At 46.9% G+C, this 17,039-nt stretch overlaps 1 protein-coding gene across 6 annotated transcripts in view; it reads right to left on the bottom strand.

Moving 5' to 3' along the window:
* KCNN3 (potassium calcium-activated channel subfamily N member 3) overlaps positions 1-17,039 on the bottom strand; it is a 172,963-nt gene that overhangs the window by 10,622 nt on the left and 145,302 nt on the right. For 4 of the 6 annotated variants that reach the window (XM_055360651.2, XM_019023215.4, XM_019023219.4 and 1 more), the window contains 2 exons: positions 7,028-7,155; positions 4,672-4,741 (listed from right to left, as the gene is read on the bottom strand). In XM_055360651.2, coding sequence (XP_055216626.2) covers positions 4,672-4,741; positions 7,028-7,155 — 198 coding nt within the window. Of the gene's footprint in view, positions 1-400; positions 704-4,671; positions 4,742-7,027; positions 7,156-17,039 lie in introns of those variants that run through there. The other 2 variants (XR_010129493.1, XM_063694648.1) reach the window with 2 other exon arrangements.

Raw genomic sequence — 17,039 nt, 5'->3', positions numbered from 1 at the left:
GGCCTCTCTCAATCTCGGTTGCCTTATAAAATTGGAGTTAATAATAACTGTACACAGTTAGGAGTTATTGCCCATCTCCCAACCTCTATTTTAACCCAGCAGACAGGATGTAAAGTGAATTAACTCTCAGGCACAGTGCTTAGCCAAAGGGGGCTGCCTTGCTGAGGTGTGGCCCTTCGCCTGCCTGATCCACAATGCCTCAGGGTGGGACATCCCTGAAGGGCCACTCTGAAGGGCTGAGGTCTTTGTTGACTGTATCACAGTTCAAACCCTCCCCCTGACCAATCCTGCTTCCCTCACTCCTTGGCAGGGGTCCTGAGGGTGCTCCCCTCAGAGCTCCCCAGTACCCCTCCTGCACTCAGCACTGACTCCCCGTGTTCCAGGGGTGCCAGCCAATTACCAGTGCTCCTTCCCCAACATCCTGTGGTCCCCTTGTTGGTCTGCAGAGTCCCAGTCTATGCAACAGATATTTTTCTCCCAGCAAATTAGCAAATGCCATCTTGGCTGTGTCCATCAGACTTGGGAACGAGATTCACAAGCGTCTTCAGTCTCCCATGTGTCAGGGAGTGAGGCTCCTGGGGCGGCAATGCAGAGGGCCAGGCCGGTGGTTGCTTGGTCATCCCTGAGGTACTGTGGCTCTTTGGGTTTCTGATGATCTGCCAGTGACACCCCAATCCTATTTCACGTGAAATTTCAGGTTACTCTAGGAAGATATGGAAATGATTTATGCCCCAGGGACCAAAGCAGCAGCAAGTAAGGTGAGAGGAAAAAAGAAGAGTAAAAGAAGATGTGAGAAGCCAGAGAAGAATGAAGGGGAGCAGGGGCACAAAATGCAGTGAGGCCTCCCCAGCAGACTACAGGCCCCACGAGGAAATTCACTGAGGCAGCATAAGGAAAGGTCACAAGGTGGCATGGAGATGGCCCTGCTCCCATGAGCTCTGCTGTTGCCAGAGCAGGACACCGTGTCGTGGATGCCCTTGGAGGACAGGGTGACTTCAGAAGTGAAAGTACTCCCTTTATTAATCAACATGACAGAACCTCCTTGAGGCAAACATTCTTCCCGGAATGTGCAAAATCACCCATTTCATTTGACTGCAGGGGCACCCTGATGAGCTCTGGACTCAGAGTCCAGGCCCCTGGGTTGTGGCCCCCGCGCTGGTGCTCACCAACTGCCTGACCATGGGATGGCCACTTTGTTCCCTTGGATCTTGGTTTCCTCATCTATATTGATAATCGAACTACCAATTGCAAAACCTTTATAGTTTACAAAGCATTTTCACAGATATCATCTTATTCGATCACCTGAGCCTCCGATGGTAGGAATTATTTTTATATTTCAATTGAAGTAATTGAAGCAATCGGGGAAAGACTCCAAGCCCTCCCAGCTCTGCCAGCCTATAGGACAGCAATTCAGTACAGACGTAATATGTGGAGGCCACATGCCATATTCTTAATTTAGAGAGGACCAAAGGGCAGGAGTGGGAAGGCGCTGACTTGGGAGGCTACAGCACAAAGACAGAAAAGAGAGAGAACACGGCGTTATTGTCTCCCCCTGTTCCGTTGCTTGGTGACAGGATGCCAGGGGGAATATGGACCAGTGTGAAGTGTGCTAAGCTGCTGCCAGGACCTTGGGTGAGTCTCCTGGGAGGAAAAGACAAAGACTGGGCGAATGTCAGAGTTCATCTCCTCCCCAGATCTCCCCACGGGGGTTCTGCAGATTTTTCCCTTAACCCTTTCCTGCACACTCTTTCTTTCCAGGTAACTTGCTCCTGGGTTATTTACGGCTTAGTTCCCCCACCCAATTCACAGGAGTGGCTTTCCAGTTCACTGAGGGGTTCGCTTCACCCGGTCTGCTCCGTGGGCCCCATCTCTCCAAGAGGCCGTGGGTGGCACTGCAGAAATGCAGGCTTGAAAGTTTGGTTTGCCCAAAAGTGGGCGAAGGATATGAACAGACACTTCTCAAAAGAAGACATTTATGCAGGCAAAAAACACATGAAAAAATGCTCATGATCACTGGCCATCAGAGAAATGCAAATCGAAACCACAATGAGATACCATCTCACACCAGTTAGAATGGCGATCATTAAAAAGTCAGGAAACAACAGGTGCTGGAGAGGGTGTGGAGAAATAGGAACACTTTTACACTGTTGGTGGGACTGTAAACTAGTTCAACCATTGTGGAAGTCAGTGTGGCGATTCCTCAGGGATCTAGAACTAGAAATACCATTTGACCCAGCCATCCCATTACTGGGTATATACCCAGAGGATTATAAATCATGCTGCTGTAAAGACACATGCACACGTATGTTTATTGTGGCACTATTCACAATAGCAAAGACTTGGAACCAACCCAAATGTCCGACAATGATAGACTGGATTAAGAAAATGTGGCACATATACACCATGGAATACTATGCAGCCATAAAAAATGATGAGTTCATGTCCTTTGTAGGGACATGGATGAAACTGGAAACCATCATTCTCAGCAAACTATCGCAAGGACAAAAAACCAAACACCGCATGTTCTCACTCATAGGTGGGAATTGAACAATGAGATCACATGGACACAGGAAGGGGAACATCACACTCCGGGGACTGTTGTGGGGTGGGGGGAGGGGGGAGGGATAGCATTAGGAGATATACCTAATGTTAAATGACGAGTTAATGGGTGCAGCACACCAACACGGCACATGTATACATATGTAACTAACCTGCACATTGTGCACATGTACCCTAAAACTTAAAGTGTAATAATAATAAAATTAAAAAAAAAAAAAGAAAGTTTGGTTTGCCTGATGTCCCCAGGGAATATCAGTCACAGTGTGTCCTGCAAGGTGAGAGGAGAAACAGGAAATACTGCTACTCATGGAAGAAACATCCTGGGGCATTTTGTTGGGCTATTCCTGAAGCTCACAGGTGGGCCCCTAGCCCTGTTTCCTCCATATGACCCTCTTCCTGGCCAATGCTGATTGGTCCCAGGGTGGATACGTGGCCCAAATTGGCCAATCATTTCTTCTATTCTGAGAATTTAGAATTAAGACTAGTAGGGGGCCAATTAGTCTTTACCTGTGGCTAAAACTATTATATGTACTCTCTGAATTGGAGCCTGTTACAGTCTGTCGCGGGGACAGGAGGCAGAGAGGGAGAGAAAGAGAAGAAGAGAGAGGGAGAGGAAGAGAGAGACAGGGAAAGGGAGAGGAAGAGAGAGACAGGGAGACGGAGATGAAGAGAGAGACAGGGAAAGGGAGAGGAAGAGAGAGACGGAGAGGGAGAGAGAACTGAAGCAGTCACTTGAACAGAAGGACAGAGAAGAAATGGTGAGAGACCTCCTGGTTGTGGGGGCTTCCCAGGTCTAGTTCGAGTCAGTTCCTTCCTGCAGTCTGGCCACATGTCTCCTTTGAGGTTTTGCCTGGAATGAGACTCCCTTATATCCTTAGAATAGATTTCTCCATTTTTAAACCTAGTCCCAGCGGGTTTCTGATATTAAAACCAACACACCCAAAAACCTGAGGGAGTTCTCTCCTGCATGCCCACGTTCCACTCCCACCCCAGGCTCCTAGGAACCACCCTGCACTCCACGTGAACGCCCTCCTCCAAAGGCACGCAGGCCTGGAGGCTTCTCCCCAAATGTGCCAAGCCACTTACTCCCCCATTGAAGTCCTCACAGGTTTAGAAGGCCCTTTCTTTGGTTCAATCCCTTTATTAAACAAGGCACCTGCACGTGGCCCGACAACTAGTGATTTCTCTGATTGCACTCTTTTCAAAAGGTGCTTAATGTGCCTGAGGGAGTTTCTCTTGCTTACCCAGGGAATGTGTTCCATTATGATAATTGACATCTGCTGGAATGTTCTGCCAGCCTGGCCCTGGGCTGTACACTTAATATACAATTCCTATCAAGAGGCAATGAGGAGAGGGGGCTGAGGAGGGGGAGGCCCTTTCTTCAGTGGCACCGACTCTCAGCTCTGCCAGCAGTGCGGCCTTTGGCTCCCTCACCTGGGTGATTTGCAAGAGGAGTTTCCTTACAGTATTTATGGCAGCTCAGGGCCAGAAACAGAGTGGCAGAGTGATGGCGAGCCTTACACCCTAGGGCTCTCAAAAGAGGGCTCTCTTTTTGGGTATCTTCATGTTCCTCGTAGGCTATCTGCCTCTTGAGAAGTAAAGAAATGCACCCCCCCACACACACATCACTGCCACCAATTTGAGGCCAGAAAAGCTAGTTGGTTAAGGACTGGAGGATGCACAAAAATGAACTTCCAAGTATTACAGCAAACCGGTGTGACCTGGGCAGTTACCATGGCCATCGTTACCGTCTGGTCCTTGCTAGCATGCTTCACAGCCGTACAAACTCAAGCCCAACCTCAGGAGTCCCTCAATGTGCAGCTCATAAAATGACACGGAAAAGGTTTAGTCAGCTCATTAATTTCACGCAGAGACACACCTGAGCGATTTCACTTAAGAAACAAACACCAAGTTTCAAAAGCCCACAAGACATACCGGTAGATTGCAAATGAAACAAACTTGAGCCTAGGTATTTTTGAACCAAGCAGAAATTTTTCTTTGCTTGCCTGGTCCCGCGCTGTCCAGTGCGAACCCAGCCAGGACTCACAGGTGAGCCTGAGAAGACTCAGTGTCTGCGTGTTCTAGGGGATGTCTCCAGACGCTGCCACTCACCTTGGAAAGGTCCACCAGGGTGTTGGCTTGGTCACTCAGCTTCCTCTGTTCCATCTTGACGCTCCTCAACCTGTGGGGAAGAATGGTAACAGGCAAGCCCTTCAAGTCCATGCAAAGGTTTAGCCCCACCAGCAGATACTCCAGCCCTACCACTGCCTCTGATTTTGGAACCCAGCATGGGGACCGTGAACCTGGGGAACAACTGAGGCTTTTACTTTCCAGGGGCTTGTCACATCCCCCCAGAAAGCAAACTCTTGTCTCCATGCATGCTCACCTTCCGTCACTGGTTTCTTGCTATTCCCAGATCATTTCCCTGCCTCTATGCCTGGGCTGCGCCTTCCATGTTGAGTGCCTTATTCTCAGCTTTTCAGGGATTCCCTAAACCTCTCCATCAGAATGAATGTTTTCATCCTGTGCTTTTCCACTATACTTTTAAAAACTCCTCCATCACAGAAAGCATCAGCCACGGTTTGTTTTGATTTGAGTTGCAATGCATGGTGTGTGTGTGTGTATGTGTGCTCTGTGTGTGTGTGGTGTGTGTTCTGTGTGTGGCATGTGTGTGGATTTTGTGTGTGGTTTGTGTGGTGTGTTATGTGTGTTGCGTGTGTGTGTTGTGTGTGGGGGCGTGTGTGTGGTGTGTGTTTGGGGGCATGTGGTGTGTGTGTGGTTTGTGTGTGTGATGTGTGTGGGGGGCATGTGGTGTGTGTGGGGGTATGTGGTGTGTGTGGTTTGTGTGTGTGTGGTATGGTGTTTGTGTGTGTTGTGTGTATGGGGTGTGTGTGGTGTGTGTGTGGTGTGTATGGGTGTGTTTGTAGTGTGTGTGGTGTGTGCCATATGTGTGGTGTGTGCGTGTGGTGCGTGTAATGTGTGGGGTGTGTGGTATGTGTGGTTTGTGTGTGTGTGACGTGTTTGGTGTGTGGTTTGGGTGTGTGTGGGTGTGTGTGGTTTGTGCGGTGTGTGGGGGCATGTGTGTGTGGTGTGTTTGGTGTGTGTATGGGGTGTGTGTGGTGTGTATGTGGTGTGTGTGTGGTGTGTGTGGTGAGTGTGTATTTGTGTTGTGTGTGGGGGCGTGTGTGGTGTGTGTTTGGGGCATGTGGTGTGTGTGGTTTGTGTGTGTGGTGTGTGTGGGGGCATGTGTGATGTGTGTGGGGGCATGTGGTGTGCATGTGGGGTCATGTGGTGTGTGTGTGGTTTGTGTGTGTGTGGTATGGTGTGTGTGTGCTGTGTGTGGTGTGTGGTGGTGTGTGTGTGTTGTGTGTGTTGAGTGTGGTGTGTGTAAGGGTGTGTTTGTGGTGTGTGTGGTGTGTGTGTGGTGTGTGTGTAGTGCGTGTAATGTGTGTGGTATGTGTGTGGGGTTTGTGGTGTGTGTGGTTTGTGTGTGGGTGTGTGTGGTGTGTTTGGTGTGTGTGTGGTGTGTAGGGGGCATGTGTGTTGTGTGTGTGATGTATAGGGGGTGTGTGTGGTGTGGATGGTGTGTGTGGTGCGTTTGGTGTGTGGTTTGTGTGTGTGTGGTTTGTGTCTGTGGTTTGTGTGGTGTGTGTGCTGTGTGTGTGTCTGCTGTTGGGGTGTGTGTGTGTAGTGTGTGGTGTGTATGTGTGTGGTGTGTGTGTGTTGTGTTTGTGATGTGTGTCATATGTATGGTGTGTGTGTGGTGTGTGTAATGTGTGTGGTGTGTATATGTGTGGTGTGTGGGGGGTGTGTGGTGTGTGTGTGTAGTGTGTGTGTGTGATGTGTGGTGTGTGTCTGGTGTGTATGGTGTGTGTGAGGTGTGTGTGGTGTGTGTGTGTGGTGTTTGTGTGTGGTATGTATGGTGTGTGTGATGTGTGGTGTGTGGTGTGTGTGTGGTATGTGGTGTGCATGGTGTGTGTGGGGTGTGTGTGTGGTGTTTGTGGTGTGTATGGTGTGTGTGATATGTGGTATGTGGTGTGTGTGGTGTGTATGGTTTGTGAGGTGTGTGTGGGGTGTGTGTGTGTGGTGTTTGTGTGTGGTGTGTATGGTGTGTGCGATGTGTGGTGTGTGTGGGGTGTGTGTGTGTGTGGTGTTTGTGTGTGGTGTGTATGGTGTGTGTGATGTGTGGTGTGCGTGGGGTGTGTGTGTGTGTGTGTGTGTGTGTGTGTGTGTGTGTATGTAGAATGTGAAAACTCTTAGAGGTTCTTACTCTAGTTTTTACCTTCCATAGCAGCCTGCCCAATTCCTGGCATGTGGCTGGTGCAGTGAGTGAGTGATCAGACCCAGTTCACCACTCCACTTGTTGAGTGGAACAGAATGGATTTCTTCTGTGCTACTGACAGAGTTGTAGGAGTCCCGCCACTCCCAATCTGGTCATCTGATGGCTGAACCGCTCTGGCATACTCACTGGTGGATAGCTTGGAGGAACTTCCTCTGGTGTTTCCTCACTTTGGCATGGTCAATCTTCTTTAGCAGCTTTGTGTGTTTATAGATTAACCATGTTTCCCGAAGGACATTGGCTGCAGCATTCTTGATCTAAGGAAGAATAAATAAAGTAGGCTGCTATCAGGTTCATTTTCTTAGGTTCATTTTTGTGGTTGCTACTGTAGTCTACCTCATAAGGAAACGATTTTGCAATGATCTAGTTTCTTAACCAAAATCACGGAACTCCTAGAAAAGATGATTAAGGCCGGGCACGGTGGCTCCCGCCTGTAATCTCAGAACTTTGGGAGGCCGAGGCGGGTGGATCACCTGAGGTCAGGAGTTCGAGACCAGCCTGGACAACATGGTGAAACCCGTCTCTACAAAAAATACAAAATTAGCCAGGTATGGTGGCACATGCCTGTAGTACCAGCTACTTTGGAGACTGAGGCAAGAGAACTGCTTGAACCTGGGAGGCAGAGGTTGCTGTGAGCTGAGATCACACCATACTCCAGCCTTGGCAACAAGAGTGAAACTCCATCTCCAAAAAAAAAAAAAAAAGGAAAAAAAAAGGTGATTAAAATTCATCTGTTCTTAATCTTGTGTTGGACACTGCAGACCAGAGCTTGAAGTTGGAGGGTCTTTCTTTCTTTCTTTCTTTCTTTCTTTCTTTCTTTCTTTCTTTCTTTCTTTCTTTTCTTTCTTTCTTTCTCTTTCTTCCTTCCTTCCTTTCTTTCTTTTTCTTTCTTTCTTTCTTTCTCTTTCTTCCTTCCTTCCTTCCTTTCTTTCTTTTTCTTTCTTTCTCTCTTTCTTTCTCCTTCCTTGCTTCCTTCCTTCCTTCTTTCTTTCTTTCTTCTTGATTATTTCAATACTATCTCTTGACTGCTGTTGCTGATGCTATATTTAGACAGGCTGCATGAGCGAGACCTTGAGTCCCGGGGTCCCCTCAGAAAATAGCTAGCAATATACCATTGCTGCCCTTACATGCAGACTTCCGAGCTTTGCCTGAGATTGCCACTTCATGTATACGGTACATTGCTTGGGTTCAGAGAGTAAACAGATTTCCTATCAGCTGGAGATTTTAAAAGACTTCTTTGAGAAGATGTCTTTCCCACTGATTGGAACTATAGGTACCAACGAGCCCATTGTCTCCTTTCCCAAATGGCCAAAAACATTTGCACTGCAATTGTACATGTAAATGTAATTGGCACAAAAAAGAAATAATTTCAGAGCAATGTCTGAAAATCAGTGAAGATATTTAGGTGTGAAACCAGAGCTTCCTCTTCCCCAGGGCTGGCTCCTTCACTGTGCACCGCAATCACACGTTTCAACATATGACGCTGTCATCCGTCGACATGGAAACCACTGATATCACCAGGCTCATGACTGAGCTGAGACATATCAATGGCATCCAGATGGCAGGGGACAAAGTTTTAATCCAAACACAGACATCTTCAGCAATTAGTAACAAGAGCAAGAGAAAACATTCCTTATTAAGCACATGCTAAGCAGATTTTTGATTAACCATCCCCATTTCTGTCAGCCATGCAGACTGGCATGGGTCCACAGGCCTGGGGCCTGGAAATAAGTAGGCCAGCCTAATAGAAATCAGGTTACTAGCCAGAAAGGATTTTAATAAAATTAGAGAATATAGACCTGCTTCTTCAGACTGACATCAACAGATGGGACGTTGTTAAAATACTGAGACGTGTGGGAAGGCTAGGAAACATTGTTTTGCAGGCTGATAACTTTTGTGTGTGTATGTTTTAAAAATTTATTACTAAGGCTGGATTATATTTTTCATTGGCGCTGAAGTGATGTTTTTAAAAGAACAGCTAAGTCTTCTCAGAAATGTCTAAGGGACATAAATATTGCTTTTTAAAAATTCAGTAAAGATCCGCTGTGAAAATAGTTTTAAATGACTTAACTGCCCGCCTCTGGTACTTTCTTGCCTGAAAGGAAGCAGGTTGTGGTGGAAAGTTGGAAACGGTGGATGTCCAGGAGAGGACATTGTGGTCTCTGGGCTTCTGCTCAGGGAACTAGAGTGAACAGCAGCCTCCTGGCAAAGAAGGCGGCACGGAAGGGAAGCCTTGCTCTCTGCAGAGCACACATTTAATACTACTGCCCTCCTCTTGCAGGGAGAGGAGGCAATCGGATGTGTCATTTCTTCAGTTTCCCTACGCACTTAGCCTCTTAGGAAAGCCTCAAGGAAACTGGAAAGTCTGCAGGTGAATCCCTGCTCTGTCAATTATTAAGCAGTTTGGGAGCAAATGCTTCATTATCTGTAAGATGGGAAAAATAAAGAGGGCTGCTATGAGGCAGTGATGATGGTGCTGGGGGCAACACTTAACATCTACCAGGTGCAGCCACAGGTCTGTGTACTTCATATGTCTAAGCTCCTTTAATCCTCACCACAACCCCATCAGGGAGGTGCTAACATTATCCACATTTTACAGATGAAGAAACCAAGACACAGACCAAGACTAGACAATTATTAATGGCAAACTGAGTCAGTGTGGGTGTGAATGCTACATAAAATGTAAAGTACCATACAGATATTAGTTAATATCATCTAGCTCAAACCCCTCATTGAACATACGAGGAAACCACTTCAGAGATGGGATGTGAGAGCCAGAATCACACAGCTAGCTAATGGCAAAGTCAAAACAAGAGCCACGTCCAGGAAGAGCAGAAGGTTTTCATGTGGACTGAAGGAAAGACAAACAAAATCATTTCCTGTTTTCCAGGATCAAGGAACTGGAAAGAACATTGGATTTTTTTTTTTTTAAATCATCATGGCCCTCACTTAGCAATGTGACAGAACACGGAGTCCAGGTCCTGCACTTAACATCAGCCCAAATGTAAGATACTGAAGTCACAGCACGGCCAGGGTAGCTGAGAGAGGCAGTCACATCATCTTTATGAGTTTGGAGGGAGGCCTCTGTGCATTCGGGAAAGTGATGTTAACTGCCAGCCCTTGCACTGACTCTGAAATTAATTACCAGCAAACAGCCTGGCACAAAGCTAAGTAGATCAATATCTGCGAGAAAAAAAGAAATAGGCTTTTAACTGCACTGTGCTTTCCCAGGTGGACAGTAAATGCTATTGTGGCCAGGGTCTCCCTCCAGTTCACCTGGCTGATTGATCTAAGCATTGTTGGGGTCGGGAGCACATGAGGTCATGTGCCCTTCCTCAGATTTGCCGAGCCTCCGAAGGGCTCCATGCACCCTTCCTTGATGGAGGCTTGGGTACCACCTGACCTCTCCTGGTGGGCAGAGGCACCAGGGCCAAAAGATGCTCTCAGGGTGCAGCAGTGCGAGAGGGCAGGGCTTAAGATGAAAGCAGCAAGCCAGAAAGAGTGGCTCAAGGTTGGCCACAATCGGATGGGTTTGGGGATGGTTAGGAGAGGACCCTTTGTGAATGCAAGTCCAGCTGTCCTGCCTCCAAAACCCATAAACAAATTGGCTGATTGTTTTCTGCAAGCCCAAAAACTCTCTACCAAAAAATTGCTTTCACTCTGATTGGGGCCAGACAGTGGGCTCTATGATCTACTTTAGGAAAGGCTCTAAGATTAATGGGCCTGGGCAAGAAAGTGGTCCAATGAAGACCTTGCAAATTATGGTGACAGCTAACATATACTGAGTGCTTACTACGTGCCAGGCTTTGTGCTAAGCACGTATGTCTGCACTGTTTCATTAACCCTCAGAAAAACTTGATAAATAGACGTGATCATGAGCTCCACCTTGGACCCACTACTGAACTCTCTGAGACTCTCTTTATTCATACATTTGAGGAACAATTAATGAGCACCTATGATGGGCCAGACATTGTTGTAGCAAGTGACAGTACCACAGTGAACAAATCAATAACATTCCTGCGCTTACGGAACTTACAATCCTGCGGAGAAGACGGTATGCAGTTTGTATTATAGCATCAGGTAACAAGCGCTTAAAAAACCACAACAACAAAGCAGGGTCCAGGGCTAGAGAGTGATGCAAGTACTACCTGCATCTGTGAAATGGGATTACTGTGTTGATTAAATGAGAATATACTTAAAACATTAGCACAGATCCTGGCCATATGCCTCAATACATGGTACCTTTGTTAATATTCTCTCCTTCCAATAAATGTCAGCTTCCTTCCCTCTAATTTCCCCAGCCCGCAAGAAAACATACAACAGAACACACATCTCTTCCTTGAGCTCTTGGCCACAGCATCCCATGTCAATGACTTGCTCTGGCCACCTCTCTGCCCAGGTAACCTGCTACTTGCTATTACAGAGGGGCTGTCGGTTGCAGCAAGAATGCTTGGGGCAGGAGTACAAGGGGGATGAAAGGAGCACCTTTCTTGGAAACCCTAAGCCTCCAGCAGCCCCAGGAGCCCTGGGAAATTCCAGGGGTCCCATTAGCAGAGCCCCCCAGAGAAGAAATCACTAGCATGCCCATTATGCTGCCAGGAACCCTTGCCAGGGAAGTATTCTACTTGGAGGTTGGAGACGGGGAAAGGGAGGCCTGGCCGGTGGGTGTGATTTAAATACACACATCTTGGACAATTTCTTCACTGTGTGAACATCACAGAGTGTACTTAAACAAACCTAGATGGTACAGCCTACTACACACCTAGGCTGTATGGTATAGCCTATCGCTCCTAGGCTACAAGCCTGTATGGCACATTCCTGTACTGTAGGCAACTGTAACACAAATCACTAGGGGAGAGGAATTTTTCAGCTCTGTTATAGCCTTCTGAGACCACCTTGGTATATGTGCACCATCATTGACTGAAACTTGTTATGCAGTGCATGACTGTAACTTCAAGGAGTTACACAGGTTGAAATTAGGCTGAGTGATGATCAGATCACTATTGGAGAACCTGCAAGCCAGCCCTTGACTGAAGGTGTCCATTACACACAGGACTAGAGAAGGGGGCTGGTTCCTCTTTCCCATTTGCCAAGCCCACTCTCCACTCATCACCACCCCGCAGACTTGCTCTGGCTTCCCCGGCTGCCCTCTCTTTCATCACCCTGCTTGCACCTCCTCTTTTTCCTCCCCCTGTTCTATTCCACACTCCCTTTGCAGGCTTCTCTGCCTGCCTCACCCAGAGGCCCTCACTGACCACTTAGAACTGGGAGCTCCACCTCTCTGGCTGGCAGGAAATTGGGTAGAGAGAGAGGAGATGTATTTCCGTTGTTCAAAGTTGGAGCTTGAGGTTCTCCCTGTAGCAATATGGTAATGGGTGGTGGATAAGTCTATAATGCTATTTATGTGATACTCAGTTAGGGTGGAGTTAAGCTGGCTTTTCTCTTCAGCAGGTCTGGGACCCTAACCCTATGCTGAGTTCCAAGGAACTGACCGCCCTAAAGCTGCCTGCCTGATGGTCTGAGAGCAAAGTGGATCTTGCACAGGCCGGGGGCCCACCCTCGCCCCTTTCTGGGCCTTCGTCTTCTCATGTGGGTTGGAGTGGCTCTTCCCTAAGGGTCCTTCCAGCTTAAACGCACATTGTTTCTGTGACTATTGCTAAAGAAAACCTGCACCCAATCTGTCTGGGACAGAACCTTGTGCGTGATGTAATTTATAATCCTCTTCTGGGGAGAATTAGCATTCCTGATAACTGCCCTATTGATTATCTGATCAATTGTAAAGACATGAAGACTTGTTCTGGAAATCCACTGTTGAGCCCAACCAGCTGTCCATTAGCAGTCTTTAGCTAAACCTTCTATATCTGGCATAACAATGACTACCATTGTTTTTCCTATGAAATACCACTACTAAGAGTAATCTTTGAATTAGCCTGCTGAAGAAAATTTTCTTCTAGCAAGATTATGATCAAACTTTGGCATATGCTTGTAATTAAAGAAAAGTTTTCTTCAGTGTCATTCAGGAGATAGTAGGTGGGGGAACTACTTAAAGGTTTTTGAGCAGGAAGTAATATGTTCAGAGCTAAGCCTGAGAGTCTAAGGAGATCCATGGGGAAGCAGAGTGCAGGATGACTGGGGTAAGGGAGGCCGAAGTGAGGAGAGCAGGTAGCAGGCTGCTGTGATAGTGCAAAACAGAAGATGGCGGCTTCAAGAGTGGCGGGGCAGAGGCCCTGGAGAGGCGGGCATGCGTGAACAGCCACGGCAAGGTGAAATCAGACACAGAAAGTGCTCAGACCCCTGTGGGGTCCAGGGTCCAGAGGAGTCAGAAATGGGGCTAAGTCTTTAGGCCTGGCGTCTGGAAGAACACGACGTCAGGAGCACACCAGGGAAGTTAGGAGAAGGAACTAGTTTAGGGAAGTTGTGGGTTTAGTTTTGGTCTTATTCATTGAATTCATGGGGGAGTGTACTTGGATGAGCTACTTGGGGCAAGAAACCCTTGCAGCAAGAAGGAGATAGGATCCTCAGCACACTGTGCTGTCTGAAGGTTCTGCTCACTGTGGCTTGATGTGGAGAGTAGGTACCGCAAAGAAAATATCTCCGGTCCATGGTGCCTCCCAAGCCAAGTGTGTCCATAGCAGCCCACTCTGCCTTTTTTTTCTTTTTCTTTCCTTTTTTTTTTTTTTTTTGAGATGGAGTCTCACTCTGTCACCCAGGATGGAGTGCAGTGGCGTGATCTCAGCTCACTGTAACCTCCGCCTCCTGGGTTCAAGCAATTCTCCTGCCTCAGCCTCCCGAGAAGCTGGGATTACAGGCACCCACCACCATGCCTGGCTAATTTTTTGTATTTTTAGTAGAGACGGGGTTTCACCATATTCGCCAGGCTAGTCTTGAACTCCTGACCTCAAGTGATCCGCCCACGTCGGCCTCGCAAAGTGCTGGGATTACAGGCGTGAGCCACCGCGCCCGGCCCACTCTACCTCTTATAAAAAGAAGTGCTCTCTGAGGGCAGTCAGCCACCAGAGGTTAAGGATGGAGGTAAGGACCACCTCTTACCCATCTTGGTGCCCCCAGAGTACAGAGTGTGGCACCCAGGGAGTGGCCTCTGTGATGGATCTGTCTAGCTACATAAAACAGAAAGATGGGGACATGAAAACACTAAGTGGCAGAAAAGATGGGGCTCTAGTATCTTTCTTCCAGTACCTCTGTGAATCATGTACTTAAATATTATCTAGTAGCCCAGAGGTTAGCAATAAGTTATAATTACAGAATAACAATGGCAGTGACACTGCGAAGTCAGTGTGGGAAGATCTGATTGAATTAAATACAGAAATGACGTTGCTGCCAGAGTTGATAAGTCATACAAGGAAAGAAGATAAGCATGGGATTCAAGAAAACCAGAAATTGAGTTCTTACCCAGTGCTATCAGACCCTCTTCCCTCCCTACAAATAAATAAATAAAAATAGTGCTGGCTCTCATGGCAAAGGCTAGGCTGCAGTCTTTAGAGCAAGACAGGATGAATAAATACTAGAACAATTTGAGTATTTTCTATGATTAATAGCTACAATTCCTTTTTTCGTTTTGCGTAGGTCTTTGAAGCATCAAGGTTGCATATACCGGTAAGAGACTGCTTTTATCTGTCAAATCTACTAATTGCCCACTCCGAAGAGGTTGCAATTATGCCACAGTCAACTCCTTCATGTTGGATCTTTCTCTGAGAATTACTGAGATGTTATGAATAGACTGAGCTTAGCATTTTTTTTTTTTTTTTGAGACGGAGTCTCACTCAGTTGCCCAGGCTGGAGTGCAGTGGCACGATCTTGGCTCACTGCAACTTTCGCCTCCCAGGTTGAAGCAATTCTCCTGCCTCAGCCTCCTGAGTACCTGGGAGTACAGGCACGTGCCACTACGTCCGGCTAATTTTTTTGGATTTTTTTTTTAGTAGAGACAGCGTTTCACTGTGTTAGCCAGGAAGGTCTCAATCTCCTGACCTCCTGATCCATCTGCCTTGGCCTCCCAAAGTGCTGGTATTACAGGCATGAGCCACCGCGCCCGGCCAAGAGCTTCTAATGATCATGTCTGAGAGTGAGTCTTTCTTTTTTTTTTTGACGGAGTCTTGCTCTGTTGCCCAGGCTGGAGTGCAGTGGTGGGATCTTGGCTCACTGTAAACCCTGCCTCCCAGATTCAAGCAATTCTCCTGCCTCAGCCTCCTGAGTAGCTGGGATTACAGGTGTGTGCCACCACGCCCCGCTAATTTTTGTATTTTTAGTAGAGTCAGGGTTTCACCATGTTGGTCAGGCTAGTCTCGAACTCCTGACCTCATGATCCACCCACCTCGGCCTCCCAAAGTGCTGGGATTACAGACGTGAGCCACCACTCCCGGCTGCTTAGCATCTTCTTGACCAATGAGCCACTCCAGCTGGATACAATGGACCATTTCAAGAGGACAGAGGGCAGGCCAGGCATCCCCAGGGGAAGAAAGGTGGGGTTCTCTTGTGAGCAGGTCAAAGTCAGCTCAAACCAGAGCAGGCCAAGGATGCACACATCCAGTTTCATTTCAATTAAGGTTATGTAAAAGAACCTTCAGAAGTTCTAGTCCTGCCAGCTTTGAAAACCTTCTCTCTGTAAGAACCATCCCTCCTGTGTTGTTTATTTCCCTGAGAAAAGATATTAGATATTAAAGAGACATTTCAACAGATTTAAGTGTTCTCAGAAAAGTGAGATGTTATTCGATTAAAAAGCTACCTTAGATTCATGGATGAGCAATAAATATTTGTTGATTTGATTTTCAGTCCTACTTTTCAAGAAGTGGAATTGAGGAGGATGTTAGGGAATCATTTTTGAAAGATTAAAATTAGCAACCACAGTCTCATCTTCTACAATTATATTGCAGAAAAATTGTTTATTTTCCTGGCATACAAAGGAGCTGGCTTTCCTCAGCTTTATTTTCCTCTAGCGTCTGATCTACTTGGTGAAAAATGGAGAGGACAAAGGAATAACACCAAATACAAAGAATATTCTTGGCTTGAAAAAGAAAACCAGAATAAACAGAGAGACTGCTAATGTCTCTACTCTTGGTAAACAGCTTATGAGAAGGCTTTGGAGGCAAAACATCTCCCTGCCCTCACTCCGGCACGTAGTTTCAATTCAGTGAAACCTCAGTAAATTGCTTCAGGAAAATAGATGCAAGTGGATTTGCATTTAGGTGTTTCAATAACTTGAATAATTTCCTCAATACTGAGCATGACTTTTGCACCCATTATTAGAGGGGGCTGAAAGAGAGTGGCCAAGTGGCAGGGTTCCCGGCAGGCCTTACTGTGATAACAGCCTTCAATCACTGCCATCGTGATGTGACAAATCATGGCTTTTTTTGGTGCAGCTGATAGCTCAGGGCCATGATGTATCAAGTACAAACACTTGAATGTCAACAACATAAGAATATTTGCCTGTACCAGTTCCTTTTAATGTCTGTTAAGGCTCTTTACAGAATCCAATAAATGTAATCAAAGACCAAACAATCAAACACCATAAATAATTCTGCTGAGAAACTGGAGAGGCCTTGGCCGCTGCACACTCTCCCACTGCCTTCCCCAAGAGCTCGCTCGCAGCTCCCTCTGTCATTCTCTCTCTCTCTTTTTGTTCTTCCTTCCTGCCGTTGTCTCTATTTCTAACACATTTTTGCTGCTGTGCAACATTAATCACTGAATATTTTCTCTAGCTTTCAAAAACCCAAATCAAAATTTGGTTGCTCATGGGTCCCTTAACCTACTTCAGTCCTAAATGAAAAAGACTATGGAGGCCGAGACACGAGCACAGGGTTTTAATTCTGTCTTGTCTCAGAAAGAGGACAGTCTTGCAGGAAATCATCTTACTGACCTTCCTTCAGGCTGTAGTTCTAAAGAATTTTCCATAAAAGCTGTCCTTGAATAAACAGCTCCTGCCTTGCCCATTTGGCCTGCTGTTATTCTGGAAGGCTTGTATCTGTCTATTCTAAGTGGGCCTTTTCATCTCAGACAATTCAGTGGGGTGTCCAACTTTCAGCAGCTAAATGGTCTACCCATTCCTGCATATTTTCAGATTTTCATCTTCCATAACCACTTCCATAATGGTTCAAGTGAGAAACGTTACCCGGAAAACCCAAAAGGG

Source organism: Gorilla gorilla, chromosome 1 (assembly GCF_029281585.2).
Source record: "Gorilla gorilla gorilla isolate KB3781 chromosome 1, NHGRI_mGorGor1-v2.1_pri, whole genome shotgun sequence".
Classification (NCBI taxonomy): Eukaryota; Metazoa; Chordata; class Mammalia; order Primates; family Hominidae; genus Gorilla; species Gorilla gorilla.
The sequence above is the reverse complement of the archived record's forward strand: the minus strand, read 5'-3'. Positions and strand labels throughout refer to the sequence as shown.